This window comes from Gymnoscopelus braueri (assembly GCF_963280865.1).
Source record: "Gymnoscopelus braueri genome assembly, chromosome: 5".
NCBI classification, from domain to species: domain Eukaryota; kingdom Metazoa; phylum Chordata; class Actinopteri; order Myctophiformes; family Myctophidae; genus Gymnoscopelus; species Gymnoscopelus braueri.
This window is the reverse complement of record NC_137606.1, coordinates 44,256,475-44,273,050: the sequence shown is the minus strand read 5'-3', so window position 1 is coordinate 44,273,050 and position 16,576 is coordinate 44,256,475. Positions and strand designations below refer to the sequence as shown.

Here is a 16,576-nt window from a genome sequence, read left to right as displayed (position 1 = left end):
GTTTCTTACCCTTTTCTGCACATCGTATCCAAAAAGTAAAGGTTTTCTGCCATGCTTTCAGATATTATAAGTTCTAGCGCACAATAAAATCTATCCAACGAGTTGTAAAAAGTATTTAATTCGCCTCTGTCCTCAGCCGGTTCCATAATATTTTGCATTAGAAGATGCAATTCAACATTTGACCAGTAGGGGAATCAGTAATGTTATCTCTACGGGCGCAACTCTTGCGCAATGTCTTAAAAACCGGATAAGGACAGAGGCAAATTAAATACTTTTTTCAACTTGTTGGCTAGATTTTATTGTGCGCTAGAACTTAAAACATCTGAGAGCATGGCAGAAAACCTTTACTTTTTGGATACAATGTGCAGAAAGGGGTAAGAAACATGTAAAGTGGAAAATGTGCGACAACGTTCTGCTAAAACGGCACCGAGAAACGAGGAACCTCATCTTGGAGCTATACAGCGGAGGGAGAGGTTCCGTCGGAGCTACAAGTTAGACTGATCTCTTAAAGTGGTACTAGCTTTTAAAGACCTGTTGACTTATTAAATTGCCTGCCTACTACTAAGGTTTTGAAATAGGCACATATTAACGCTGGGGAAATTACCCAGGGGTTACATACATAATCATTTTCATTAAGCAAAAAAGGTAGGAAGAATATAATGTGTCATGAAGTTAGCCCGGAATGGCTGATGTACAATTTACGGTACAGTTTTGTTGTAACTATATGTAAAGTAACTTGAAGTAAGTGGAAATAACATTAAATAAAGGCCTAATAAAGAACACATTTGTTCTAACGAAACCCTTACAGTAGACTAATAGTAGCTAGCCTAACATCACATTGTGTAGTTAGTAGTTGCGGGGTTCTTATTAGGCTTTGTTAGGTCTTATTAGGCTTTGTTAGGTCTTATTAGGCTTTGTTAGCCTCTAGGAATTATGTTTCATAATTAAAGTATAACTGTGTTTGTTTCTGTCTAATAGCAGAGAACACCATTTCTAATAACACCTTTTGGTACGTTTCATTCAATTTCTAATTAGAACATAATTAAGGGATAATAGTGGAAAATAAGGGTATAACAACGTTTATTTCTTTCTAATAAAAAAACATTATTGCTAATAAGAAACACATTATTTGTAATAACGGCTTATTATGTCAAATTAGTGTACCGTAAATTGTGCTGCGACCTTAAACCCTGCTGTATATACTTCGTTCACCAGAGGCCCCAGGGGTCTGTACAGGCCCCCCTCTCTTTTACCCTCTACCCCAAATCTCTTTGCTGAAAATAGCAGATCTACATTACTATCTAGTTGTGAGCTTGTAGTTCTTTTTTTGCCAAATGTGTTAATACAGCATAGGGTGTGCCGATACACTAATTTCACGAAACGATACTATACGATATTGGGCACACAACTTCGATACGATACGATACGCACTTTTTTATTATGAAAATATATGGGGGAGAAAAAAAGCAAATGCAAACAAATATTTCTGTTTTTGCATTATTCAGACATGCAAACAAAGCCGTTTTGAATCCAAATAGGGCAATAGTGTGACACCTGACCCGAAAAAAAACAACATGTTGTCACCCTTTTCACCTCGGGGCTGTTTGCATGCCTGATTATTATTATTGTAGAAAAATATATATATATATTTAAAAAAAAAAATATATATATATATATATATATATATATATTATTTTTTTTAACGATATTTGTTTTCCCAAAACGATACATATCGTCACGAAAACGTATCGCGATATATCGCGGGACGATATATCAGCACACCCCTAAGCATCACAATCATTTTAACCCCTTTATCCATTTATACGTTGGCTATTCAAAAATAGCAGAAGCTCACAGCCGCACTGCAAGCTTTTTACATCTGCTATTTTTGAACTTTGAAAAATCTTGAAAGTGTTAAAAAAAATGTAACACAAATATTTTCTTCTGGGGGTCCCTGGCACAAAGCCTTTTCAGATGGGGGGTCCACTGCCGGGTCCTTGAAACGAAACCAGTGGCGTCGTTACGCGGGGGCTTCGGTGGCTATAGCCACCAATGTTTTATCCAAAGCCACCAATATATATATATATATATTTTTTAATTATATATCTATAACCCTAACCTAACCCTACCCCTAACCCTAAAACCGAAATAAAGTAACAGTTAAGTAGCAGAAGCGCGTGTGCGGGGGAGGGGTTGCCTGGGGGGCTAAGCCCCCAACCTAGTAGAGACCTAGGGACGCCTCTGAACGAAACAGTTTGAGAACCACTGAGCTAGGGTTCATGTGGTTAAGATTACTGTTTGCCGTGAACACAGCAGACAAGGTTTAGTGAATGAAACCCAGGGCCTAAGGGTAGTAGTCTACACAGCCATGAATTAATTATACCCCAGTGACATCACTGGCGTAAATGTTTCAGCACAACTTTGGGGCGTTTCAGAGACACACTGAGCCACGCTCTGAGGAGGAGGAGCACAGACCATTGGGCGCTTGCTTAAAAAGAACAGATCTACAAGCTTAATAACATGTAGCATCGCAAAGTGATAGCTTGTAGATCTGTTCTTTTGTGCATGTGACAACCTGGGCTCTTGAATGAGCTGCTCCACGTCTCTGGGCTGCTGTACGCAGCAGCTGGATACAGACTGGATACAGACTTCGTTGACCAGAGTCCCCCAGGGGTCTGTACTAGGCCCCCTCCTTTTTCCCCTCTACACCAAATCTCAGACAAAATACAGCAGAGACAGCGAAGACTGAGCGATTTTATTTTGGTCAGAAACAAAAACAAATCGCATTCATTGTAACGAGTAACGCAACGTTACTGGGTAAAGGAATAATATTACAGTAATATATTACTAAGTAACGCGTTACTGCCTAACACGACACTTCGGTGTATTAGAGCTCTTCAATGTTATCAGTTAATATGCCACCTCAAAGAGAAGACAGTGGAGTAACTATATCAGATCGGTCTAAGTAGCTAAAACATTTCAGTTGAATGATGGCACTGTACCACCTCATGTTTCTTCAGTTTGTTCTTTGGTTCTTCCTCTCTTTATCCACTCATATTTTCAACCTGTATCCTCTCAGTCCTCCCTTCTATCTATCTCCCTTTCTCATTATTTACTCCCTCCCTCTCTCTCATCGCCATTTGCTCCTCATGCAATGCAGAATATATTTTTAAATACTACTTATTGTTTACAAAGCTCTTAAAGGATTAACTCCTTCATATACTGTATCTCTGACCTGCTTACTATGATTGATGATCAGACCTCTCTGGTCATCAAACGCTGGTGTCTCTCTCTCTCTCTCTCTCTCTCTCTCTCTCTCTCTGTCTCTCTCTCTCTCTCTCTCTCTCTCTCTCTCTCTCTCTCTCTCTCTCTCTCTCTCTCTCTCTCTCTCTCTCTCTCTCTCTCTCTCTCTGTGTGTGTTATTGTACTTTATATATCTGCTTGTATATACAGTACATACTCTATTTTCTTTGTACGGTCAGATTTTATCATCAAGTATATTTCTATGAACATAATGGCATTCATCATTTTCTTTTCTCATCTGATTGTGTTATTGGTAAGATCAAAATGTACTTAGAATGGCCTTATTCCCTTTGATAAATCAATTACAGAAGTGTCGACAAAGTGCTCATTTAAGTGGTTAAGAACTTAACAAGGGTTTTGTGAATGAGGCCCACTGAGTTGACCTGAGCTGAGTTGTATGAAATGTGCTACAGTATATACCGTTAGTAAAATTGTGTTAACTTGCTATTAGGCCTGTCACAATTATTACATAATAGCCTAATCTCACAATTATTTTTACAAAATCGTCATAATAATAATAATCGTTTCCCTATTCATAGAAAGAGAAAGTTTCATACATTTTGAAACATTTTTTAAAAATTGTGGAAATAGCAGATCTACAAGCTCACAATGCGACACATTAATTTCACTATTTTGTAACAAATGTTTAGTAGAAAATATTGAATATGGCGTATTTTGGCCATAACACATTATTTTGATCATTGGTGTCGGTCATTGTGAGTCATTTCTTTGTGTATTTAAGTTTTTGTCATATCTGCCCCGTGCAACTTTTGTTTTACAAAGCTCTAAAAGCCACACAATGAAATTGTTAGTCGCAATTATTTGTATGACAATTAATCGTCAAGAAAATGTCATAATCGTGACAGCCCTATTGCTATGTCCTCCTATAGGAGCACTGGATCTCCCCTCAGAATGCCACCAACATCAAGCCCATGCACCCCACCTCCATCCATGGGGTGGAGGACATGATCCGCTTGGGAGACCTCAACGAAGCCGGGATCCTCCGCAATCTGCTCATCAGATACAGAGAGAAACTCATATATGTAAGTATTGATGTTATCAATGTACTTTACTTCATTTCAATCAATAAACATGATATCATGTAAATATGCCGGATTTAGCTATAAGCTCATTAGTTCCACATACAAATACACCACAGCAACAACATGACAAAACAGAGAGAACATACAACTGAAAAAAATCTAAAACTAATTCTAAGAATACCATACCTAGTTTAAACCCAACTAAAAGCCCACATACCTACCAAAGTCTAATACCTAAACAATAGAATATCTAAAGCCTAATTTGAAATATCTAAGATTTGAAAAGTATCAATGGTCACATGTTTGAGACATTTTTAACCATTGTTTTAGTTGTGTTTTAAAAGTACACAAGGTGGGGCTTTCCCTTAGAGTGAGTGGGGGGGCTATGACATCTAAGGCTTCCCTTGATGGAGAGGACATTCTGGCCAAAAGTGGTCTGCCTACAATGGACCTCACAGTCCCCTCTGGTGTCTGACCTAGTGCCATGTCCAGTGTCTCTCTTCCTGTGGATAAAATCACACACTAGCCTATAGGGTTAGGGTGTATACTTATACAACCTGATCATCAGATACAGGGATAAACTCATACTGTACATGTAAGAACTCCTGTAGGACAATATCAATATAGTGTATATAATATACATACTTAACTGGGAGAAGCTCCTACAGTATATAAGTATTTCTGAAGGACGTTATATACTATGTACATATAGTATAGATTATCACCCAGGCATCTGTCCTTGCCCGAGGGCTGGCATATCGGCCCATGCCATAGGCAAGGGCAACAATGGTGCAACAATTAATGAATGCTACGCAATTATGTGTTCGTCAGATCTCCATAGTCTTATTTATTCACAAACACAAGAAAACTGATCATCACTTTAATTTAATAAATACAAACGGAATGGTAGTCCCACTGGGATTTCCTGACAGTGTGGGGAGGGAGTTGGCAGGTGCTGCTGGCCACCTTCATGCCCAAGTTTGTTACATACTGTACACAGCCATTCTGTCAACTGTTGTAGCTAAATGTTTTCCACTGTGGAACTCCCGGATAAACTCCAGTGTGTCGTCAGCAATGAATTCTATCGAACCATTTTTAGCTTTAGCTTGCGCTGATTGGTCAGCTGACGTATATATCACCCTCTCTTTCCTTTTATCACTCCCCTAGGCTGGGTATGTAATACTTAAAGCTCATACCATACAGGGAGAAACTAATGTAAGTTTTACTACGATGCTAAAGAGGTTCTATAGCCAAAATCAGTTATCGCTTTAAGTACGTTTAAAATCAGTGATATCACTGATACATTACAAAGTGCTGGAAAATGTGCTTGGATATTACATCATAAAACCTATTCAAACCTACCACTCCTTTCCCTGGTGAATTGTTTTACTGAGTGTCTTGTTCCTCTCTGTGCTTCTTTTTTTCTTTATTTCTCTCTCCCTCTCTCTCGTTCTTGATCATCTTCTTTGTCTGTCTCCTTTCTGTCTATTGGTGTATTTCTCCCTGTCTCTCTCCCTGTCTCTCTTCCTGTCTCTCTCCTCTCTCTCTCTCTCTCTCTCTCTCTCTCTCTCTCTCTCTCTCTCTCTCACTCTCTCTCTCGCTCTCTCTCTCTCTCTCTGAAGACTAACTGTGGTGGGAGGGTAAGTCTATCTTATCAGATCAGGAGACTATTGGCATGCCTGAAGAAGAGCAGACCTGGGCAAAATAAGTGTTTGAAATGCTAGGGATAAATCCATTCTTGTGTTTTGAAACCTTCAAAGATCTCCTGTCAGCCTTGCAGAGATTGATTGATCACTGTATATATGGCTACACATTCAAACAGTGCTATGCCCAGGGCTGTGTTTGTAACCAGGCTCCTCACTGTGCATGCTGCTCCACTTCCATCATGGCCGTCCGTTCTCCCGTGTCAGACACCGATACGTTGTCATTGTCACGCTCCACCATCTGAGCTATGGGACCTGAGTCACATCCCTCTGCCTGCTCCTTCTTCTACCACCCCTACCCCTCCCCCACCCCCCCCTCCACCTCCCACTGAAACTGCCACATGAGCTGCCTACAGTACACATGGCATCTACTGAGTGGCTTCATAAATATACTATTTCACTAAAAGCATGTACTACTGAATATTTACTGTATGTGCTTCGTATGGAAGTCAAAGTGACCTTGGAGTTAAAGTGTAGGCACCAGCAAATTTACTTTTCAGACCATCAAGGGCCATTGATCTATTTTGGGCCTAAACCTTTTCCAAAAAGCTTGTAATATAGACTTTTTAAGTGTATACTGGATTGAGAAATCTGTTTATAAATATTATATTATGGAATATGTCGATTGTGGAATAGCAGAATGTTGCAATGCGTACGCTTTAATGGGTACGTCTAAAGACGAGACCCCAACAGTATTTCTTTAAAAAAAAAGAAATATTTTAAGAAAAGTTTATTGCAGATGCCCAAAATGCAGACTGTAACGCTTTTCTCAAATATTAACTATATATCCTTTTAGATAGAGATGAAAAGGGCTCAGAAAAATGCATACCACAGCCTCTCTGTCATCTCCTTCATCTCTGATGAAAATAATGCCTGCCACATTGTTATATCTTATATTACGCACACTTGCTTGTTATTTCCATGCATATCATTGCTTTTGAATGCTTGAGTAATTGATGCACGTTGCATTTAGACCAGTTCACTGGATATTCAGAGCATCTTGGGTACATTTACACCTTAATTGTATGTGTTTTAATAATAATAATAATAATAATAATAATAATAATAATAATAATACACTTTATTTGTATAGCACCTTTCATGACATGAAATGCAGCTCAAAGTGCTTTACAGAGCAAGAATACAATTACAGTTACAACTAGAGCTAGAGCTATCCGATTACAATCTGATCATAGGTATTGCATGTATGGAACTGAATGGACCTGTAACTCTGAAAGAGTACAAATGGAACCAAATGGCTCCGTTTAGTGGTCCATTTGGTTCCATTTGTACCGTCTCCGAGTTAAAGGTAGGGTAAGTGATATGTTTTGGTTAAAACAAAACTTTTTTTTGTTGTTTAAAGTTAAAATCACTACATTCTGATAGTAATCACTGATATTGAGTGTTTGTTCAGGGAGTCTCCCTGTCTCTCAAACTCTTTAATTAAAAAATTGAGGTAGGTAACAAAATTTCAGCGAATCAGGAGAGAGTACCCATTTATCAGCTTCATTATAGTGTTACAGTTGAAATTTTGTCTGCTCATTTCTTTGTGTCATCACTTCCGATTTCACTTGTTTAATCTGTATCATGTCTGAGTTATCTATCATGAATTAGTCCAAAATTAGTATCCTGACCTGAAAAGGAATTTTCTGTTCAATAAAGACTTGGAGAGACATGGAGACTCATGTTGCTGAACAAACACTCTATAGCAATGAGTACTATCAGAATATAGAGCTATTTAACACTTATAGTAACCAAAGAAAATCCCTTACCTTACCTTTAAATTGACACTCAATATTTGAGAATCATCATATTATCAAGTTAGATGATAGTAGCACCTGATATGTCAATTCCTGACCATCTCAGCAGCATCAACGTAACCTGTGTATTCTCATTTCTTCTGGGCATTTCCTCACAATCCACTCGTGTGTTTCCTCACGCCCAGACGTACACAGGTTCGATCCTGGTGGCGGTGAACCCCTACCAGGTGTTGCCCATCTACCAAGCGGACCAGATCCGTCTGTACACCAATAAGAAGATAGGAGAGATGCCCCCGCACATATTCGCCATCGCAGACAACTGCTACTTCAACATGCAGAGGAACAACCGCGACCAGTGCTGCATTATCAGGTAGGTGGGTGGATGGTGTAGGCTACTGCATACTGTATGTGTGTCCAAATGTCAAAATTGAGAATGACCCGCATTTAGACTGCAGCTTATAGACTTTTTTCAAAGCAGCCATTTTGACATGAAATAGTATGGCAAACATAGGCGCGGCAGTAGCTCAGGGTTAGAGTGGCCGTGCAGAGTGAACTGGAGAGTGAACTGGAAACCAAAAGGATCCCAGTTCGATCCTGGGCTGGGGGGCTCTCCCAGAGTTAGTGTTGAATTGCTCCCGATGAGCAGGTTGGTGCCTTGCATGGTTTCCTCTGCGATCGGTATGTGAATGTAATACACAATCTATGTAAAGCGCTATATAAATGCACCATTTATCATTTATAGGTGTCACCAGTAAAAAACAATTAAGATAGCCTTCAATTCAGGTCAAACAGAGTCAGGGTTGGAGTCAGAGTTATGTTGGCTCACTGGAAAGGCTGGTCTCTGCTACACTATACAACCTTTATTAATATCATTGGTAACACCTGTGTTGACCCTACTATTGCATGTCAATATGGCTGCCGTGAAAAAAATAAAGGTTTATTCATTGATAAACATGCATTCATTGATACACATACTTTGTCTATAAAAGGGTATAACATCTAAATGACATGTACGTGTGTGTGTGTGTGTGTGTGTGTGTGTGCGTGTGCGTGTGTGCGTGTGTGCGTGTGTGTGTGTGTGTGTGGGTGGGTGCATGCATGCGCATGGGTGCGTGCGTGTGTGTGTTGTGTTTCAGTGGGGAGTCGGGGGCAGGGAAGACGGAGAGCACCAAGTTAATTCTTCAGTTCCTAGCAGCCATCAGTGGCCAACACTCCTGGATAGAACAGCAGGTCCTGGAGGCTAATCCTATACTAGAGGGTAGGACTACAGGCAAACACGCACACGCACACACACACACACACACACACACACACACACACACACACACACACACACACACACACACACACACACACACACACACACACACAATGCTCACCCGAGAGGGAATCCCTGCTTGGCCTCGGGAGATATTGCACTTATGAGCTTCAGGCAGTACTACTTGTCAACCAGCTGGTGTCCTACCTGACACAGATGTTGTATTAACATACTCTACCATACAGATTGGCTAAAACAAAATTGTATTCATTAAAATAAGTCAGACTTTATACAACATACACTATAATACACTGCTGTGTTTTTGTTCCCTTTTGCAGCCTTTGGTAATGCGAAGACGATCCGCAATGACAACTCGTCTCGCTTTGGGAAGTACATCGACATCCATTTCAATAAGAGAGGAGCCATAGAGGGAGCCAAGATAGAGCAGTACCTACTGGAGAAATCCAGGGTCTGTCGACAGGTACGCTATACCATGTACAATCCTCTGTTAATTTAACTCCCAGAGCCATAGAGCAGTGGCTCATTGACATTTTCATGTCAAGGACACCTAAATTGATACGTATACCCCAATTGAAAAGATTTGGGTTCGGTATGTTGGGCATGTCAAAATCTTTCAGGAAATAGCTGATCTACCAGCTCTTAATGCATCATATTGTTATGCATTGGGACCTTGTAGAAGGGGTATTTTTGCTATTTTTTAAATAGGGATTTAAATGATTAACATCATTCAGCTGGAGACCTCCTGGAATCTCCTCGAGGACCCCTGCTGGTTCCCAGACCCCACTTTGAGAACCACTGCTAGAGAACTCCAACATAGAGCAATGCTTAATGGGAACATTTGGTACGTTTCAACCCAAGGAGCACTGGGTCATTTTGACCTCTTGTGTCTCTCTGCTTGAATTCTCTCAGATAAAACACAAAGGTACAGTAGTGTCAGAGTTGTATTTGCTGGTGGGGATGGAGGTGTGGGGGAATCCATGCTTCTGCTTTTGATATCCCCTCTGGTCATTAATTTTTAAGGCCTGTGGGGATACTATTGTATGTTTAATCCCTGCTTCTGGTCAGACTGAATTAAATGCATTGAATAGACTATCTGATATGTTTGATATTTATGTTTGATAATATCAAAAAATATCATTTAACAATTTAATACAAAAACATTGTATTGTAAACACATTCACAAAATGTTAATATATATTTTTGCTTTCAAAAATGGTGTATTAGCGATGTGACGTGCCGTGAGCTTGTATATTGGCTATTTTTGTTATTGTTTGTACAACATGATATAGGGCTTACGTGGTTAAGAAAATGGTCGCCCCTCTTTATTGCTTTTGACAATTCAAACCTTGCATTTCAACCCAAGAATCACTACAGTGTGAGATCATGCTGACCTCTCTCTTGTCTCTCCGCCTGTAATTTCTCAGATATAAAACAAAGGTAGGATATTTAACCCTGCGCTCATTTTCTGAACCCTCTTGTCCTGCTCAGGCCAAGGATGAGAGGAACTACCACATCTTCTACTGCATGCTGAATGGCATGACGGCCGACCAGAAGAAGAAGCTGAGCCTGGGCAGCCCTACAGACTACACCTACCTGACTATAGTGAGAACATCACAATGACACTATCATGTATACACAGTCTAACCCAGTGTTCATTCATCTCTAGAGCAGAGGTCTTCAATAGGGGGTACGGGCCCCTAGGGGGTCCTCAGAGTTACTACAGGGGGGCCACCAAATCTTTGTGTGATAGGAACTTTTTTTTAAACATCTTTATTAACCACTTGAATCCCTATTCTGGAGGGGACCATTTGCAGAACATAGCAGATCTACTAGCTCACAACGCATCGCAGCTTGTAGATCTGCTATTTTCAGCCAGGAGGTTTGGTGTAGAGGGAAAAAAAGAGCAGACCAAGTACAGAGCCTAAGGTCAAGTTTACTAAGTATTGAGGGGCTAAATGGTTAAATGTCTGAAAATACACATTAACATAAATCCAACATGCTGATAGTACTGTTAAACAGGTCAATGAAGCTATCTATGAAAAGGTTTGGTCTTAATTTTATGTGATGGGGGTCCCTGCTTCATCTCTCTCTCAGCTAAGGGGTCCTTGGCCTGAAAAACATTGAAGACCACTGCTCTAGAGTGTAACAAAATGACAAATAATAGAGTGTAATTTTTTTCAATTATTATTTACACTCTTAAAGGAGAATTCCGGACAAATTAAGTGTTATCTTTGATGTCTCGTTACTCACCTACCGATGTGAAAAGTAGCGTTCTTTTTTTTCATATATTCCCCTGTCGTCATTTTTTAAACCCCCTCCGTTGTCATAATGGGAGCGCGTGGCTAAGGGAAATTCGTCTATTATAACCGACGCAAAGTTGTTTTTTTCACTACTAGTATTCATAGTAGAGTCTCATGATAGTCAAACATGCGTTGAAACTATCTGCGAGGCTGCCGTCAATGGCGAACGATTTAACACTGGTTGCTTGTTTCCAGATTCTGGCAACACGAGTTGCCAGGTTCTGGAAGAAACAAGCAACCAGTGTTAAATCGTTCGCCATTGACGGCAGCCTCGCAGATAGTTTCAACGCATGTTTGACTATCATGAGACTCTACTATGAATACTAGTAGTGAAAAAAACAACTTTGCGTCGGTTATAATAGACGAATTTCCCTTAGCCACGCGCTCCCATTATGACAACGGAGGGGGTTTAAAAAATGACGACAGGGGAATATATGAAAAAAAAGAACGCTACTTTTCACATCGGTAGGTGAGTAACGAGACATCAAAGATAACACTTAATTTGTCCGGAATTCTCCTTTAAGTGTTAAATTGAAGGTGCAGTCAATAACGTTTATGTCCTACTCGGAATCCGAACCCCAGTCTACTAGCCTGGCATTGGCCAGACCGATAATGTGGATTCACTCTCACGTTCCTCCCCGGTATCAGTCTGGACTTCGGCCCATAGGGAGCGAGTATGAGAAATCAGAAAATGATTTTGATGCTTTTCACTGTTGTACGGACAGCAATTGAAACGCAGAGTGAATCCACGTTATCAGTCTGGCCAATGCCAGGCTACCAGTCTACGGCATGAGAGACCAAAACTCTGCCACTTCACCGATAGGCAATGCCGCTAATCTGCCAGTAGGACTCCTACCTGACACCAGGAGACCAGCTCCAACCACTGCCGGCCTGCCGCACATGTACTATTTATTGTATTAACATACTCTACCATACAGATTGGTTAAAATAACTTTTTTGCATAAGTTGAAGCTTTAAATTAACACTGGAATTTGCTGTGGAGACAAGACTACGTAGCACTTTATAATAACCATACACTATTATATTAAGCATTAGTAAATACTTAGGGTGCGTTCGGATATAATGCACTGAGTGCACTGGTCCAATACAAACCAATACGTGAGTGCGCTCCCGGTGCGCATATCTGAACAGACCCATAATTATTTGTAAAGCAATATTCATACATTAATAAGCATTAGTAAACACAGTTATAAACATTTAACTATACACCATTTAGCATTAGTTAAGCATTAGTGAATACTTAAAGGGATACTTCACTTTCGGGCCGGGGACCCATTTAAAAAAAATATTAAAAATAAATGAAAAAAGTTATGGAAAATTCATGGCCCCCTCACACATTAGTAGGACACTCTAATGCGTGAGGGGGCCATGAATTTTCCATAACTTTTTTCATTTATTTTTAATATTTTTTTTAAATGTGTCCCCGGCCCTAAAGTGAAGTATCCCTTTAATTCATCATGAATTAATCATTGTAGCATTATTCATACATTACTGAGCATTACTGAGCATTAGTGTGTGTGTGTGTGTGTGTGTGTGTGTGTGTGTGTGTGTGTGTGTGTGTGTGTGTGTGTGTGTGTGTGTGTGTGTGTGTGTGTGTGTGTGTGTGTGTGTGTGTGTCTCTCTCTCTCTCTCTCTCTCTCTCTCTCTCTCTCTCTCTCTCTCTCTGTCTCTGTCTCTCTCTCTCCCTCCCCAGGGGAACTGCACAACGTGTGATGGTCGTGATGACTTGAAGGAATATTCTAACATTCGCTCGGCCATGAAGGTATACTGGCATGAATATCAACTGTCTGAACTCTGAGCTACAGTACATTGAACATTTCTGATAGTTGAGGTAGCAGTTTTATGGTAATACGATGTATTATATCGTTGTAGTCGGGCAGAAACCTCCTATCTACATATTCAAACTTTTTGTGTTTTTCCATACATTTACGCCCTATTTGATTATGATCAAGTACATTAGTAGCAGTTTTGAGGTATTACTCTCTTACTTTTCAATACTTTTACCTCTACTCCACTACATCTCAGAGACAAATATTGTACTTTTACAACAATTATATGAAAACTTTAGTTACTAGTAGTTACTTTGTAGATTTAGATTATTATTACAAAACTGCATTAACCACTTCAGCCCTAAATACATTTCGGCCATTTGAAAATAGCCAATCTACAAGCTCACAATGCGTTACGATGCGACGCATTGTGAGTTTTCGGTTCCCAATTTGATTCTGGGCTCCCCTAGAGTTAGTGTCGAAGTGTCCTTGAGCAAGACGCTGAACCCCTAATTGCTCCGATCCCGATGAGCAGGTTGGTGCCTTGCATGGTTTCCTCCGCCATCGGTGTATGAATGTGTCAATGGGTGAATGTAATGCACAATCATTGTATAGCGCCTTGGATAAAGGCGCTATATAAATGTACCATTTACCATTTACTTTTTCCACCACTGCTGCCTGTACAGTATATATATACATTTTCATTGTACATTCTGTAGGTTCTGATGTTCACTGACACAGAGAACGGGGAGATATCCAAACTACTAGCTGCCATACTGCATATGGGGAACCTCCGATATGAAGGTAATGCACACAAACGTGTGTATATACTGCACATACAAACATTCAGTACACACAACATATCGCCTACTACTGCATATTACACATGGAACCTCAGATGTGGAGGCATAATCAGAAATATAGTACCTATATACAAAAACATGCACATAGTGTCTATAATGCATTATACAATACGACACATGAACATGACAGGCGCATGCACACATACAGTATACACACAAACACACACAAACACACACAAACACAGACACAGTGTGACCATAGTGGGTGACCTGGGTTTAACCTGTTGACCTCTGACTCTGCAGCTCGTACCTACGACAACCTAGATGCCTGTGAGGTGGTCCGCAGCCCTCACCTTATCACCGCCTCTACACTGCTAGAGGTAAAACACACACAACAATTCTTATTTTCTATTAATTACACACCCCATGAAGCCTTGAATTCATGGAGATTTCTTAGTTTTTGTCACATTCCTAAGCCAATAATTTGATGAATGCGATAAAAACAAAAAAAATCTCCAGGAAATCAAGGCTTCATGAGGTGCGTAATTTATATAAAATAAGTAATTCTTTGGGTGAACTACTCCTTTAAGTGTTTATTCATTTGTTCCTCATTTCCCGTAGTCATGTCCTTATTTCATTTTTAACTCTTGAGTGTGTACACAATCTGGATTTTACTGGGTGACACACAATACAGGCCTTGGGCCAGGCAGGAAGCCATGACATCATGGTTGTACACACACACAGTGCACATGGATCCGGCTACTCAGACAGCTTGAACGTTGCACTGGACGAGAACCAGTGGACCGCTGAAGCCAAAGACAATGACACTGAGGCCACTTTCACAGCATCCGACATGCTGACAAAGCCACTTCTTGTCTCTATGTGCTGCTACTGACTGCCATTGTGTATAACGTTGCTGTCAGGCAGAAACCTTAATTGTATCTCCCTCTTTCAACGTGTTATGTTTCTTTCATAAATGAATGCCCTACTTCATCATACAAGAGTGTCACACAAAAGTAGTGAAAATAGCAGATTTACAAAATGTTTTTAAAATAATGAGGAAAAAAAGGTTTTGGACATACATGCTTTCCACCCGATAGCAACGATATACTTTATTTTATAGACAGGGGTCATCACCATGTCTGCTTGTGATTTTTTGTCATTTTCATCAAACCACAGACATACAAAATGAGCAGTCAGTAATATTGCCAGAAACGCATAAACCTAGCCCTAAAATGTATACTAGTGGACTCCTAATGTGCCATACTGTCTTTGCCAAAGCAGTGGATGAATGCCATGGGTCTGCTTTACAGCATGTGTTCTAACATGCGCTGTAACCTACTACACTGACACATGCTGAGAATAGAGCAGAGAGTGACCCCTGGTGGCCAACAGAGCAAACTACTCTGAAGCAAATATGAAACCTTTGTTTTAGTGATTTTGTGTGTGTGTGTGTGTGTGTGTGTGTGTGTGTGTGTGTGTGTGTGTGTGTGTGTGTGTGTGTGTGTGTGTGTGTGTGTGTGTGTGTGTGTGTGTGTGTGTGTGTGTGTGTGTGTGTGTGTGTGGTGGACATGAAGGTGGACATGAAGGACCTGATGAACTGTCTGACCAGTAGAACTCTGATCACCAGAGGAGAGACTGTCTCCACCCCTCTCAGCATGGAACAGGCTCTGGACGTACGAGATGCATTCGTTAAGGTACGCATGCATGTACACGCACTCACATGCTCACGCTCACAACACGTCACGATGCGACACGTTGTGAGCTTGTAGATCGGCTATTCCCACTATTACGTTTTTTTATTTGTATCTTTAGATTCTTTTTCATATCTGTACGCAACTTCAAAGCTGAAAAGCCAAACAGAAATGTCATGTTTAGTCACAAGTTCCAGTGTTCAAAATCAAAAACACAATTATATCGCTAATCGCAATTATTTGTGTGACAGTTAGGGGTGTGCCGATATATCGTCCCGCGATATATCGCGATACGTTTTCGTGACGATATGTATCGTTTTGAAAGAAAAAATAATCGTTTTGAAAAAAATATAAATAATAATCAGGCATGCAAACAGCCCCGAGGTGAAAAGGGTGACAACATGTTGTTTTTTTCCGGGTCAGGTGTCACACTATTGCCCTATTTGGATTAAAAACGGCTATTGTAGCTGAAAAGCTACAAGTTTGCATGTCTGAATAATGCAAAACAGAAATATTTGTTTGCATTTGCTTCCCCCCCCCCCCATATATTTTCATAATAAAAAAGTGCCATATATCGTATCGTATCGATATCGTATCGATGTCGTGAGCCCAATATCGTATCGTTTCATGAAATTTGTGTCGGCACACCCCTAGTGACAGTGAATCGTCATGTAAAGTTTCGGAATTGTGACAGCCCTACACACTCATGTGTGCATACGCATGCACACGCTCAGTATGCAGGTCACTGGGGCAAGTGAGGGGTGTAGCCGTTTGTGACTGTGACTAGAATGTTTATTATTATTTTCTTTTTTCTTTTCCTGTTCTTTGATTTATTGTGCGGCTGCCCCATTGCCGAACGAACTGGATATTAGACCTGCACTAACAACAAACCCAGACACCT

At 40.3% G+C, this 16,576-nt stretch overlaps 1 protein-coding gene across 1 annotated transcript in view; it reads left to right on the top strand.

The window, feature by feature from the left end:
- The window catches only part of myo7aa (myosin VIIAa), a 69,960-nt gene that overhangs the window by 5,167 nt on the left and 48,217 nt on the right, over window positions 1-16,576 (top strand). Inside the window, exons 3-11 of the mRNA XM_080429464.1 lie at window positions 4,194-4,346; window positions 7,995-8,179; window positions 8,946-9,067; window positions 9,406-9,548; window positions 10,577-10,690; window positions 13,103-13,171; window positions 13,898-13,982; window positions 14,285-14,361; window positions 15,559-15,678. Of these exons, the coding sequence (XP_080285590.1) occupies window positions 4,194-4,346; window positions 7,995-8,179; window positions 8,946-9,067; window positions 9,406-9,548; window positions 10,577-10,690; window positions 13,103-13,171; window positions 13,898-13,982; window positions 14,285-14,361; window positions 15,559-15,678 (1,068 nt within the window). The remainder of the gene's footprint in view (window positions 1-4,193; window positions 4,347-7,994; window positions 8,180-8,945; window positions 9,068-9,405; window positions 9,549-10,576; window positions 10,691-13,102; window positions 13,172-13,897; window positions 13,983-14,284; window positions 14,362-15,558; window positions 15,679-16,576) is intronic.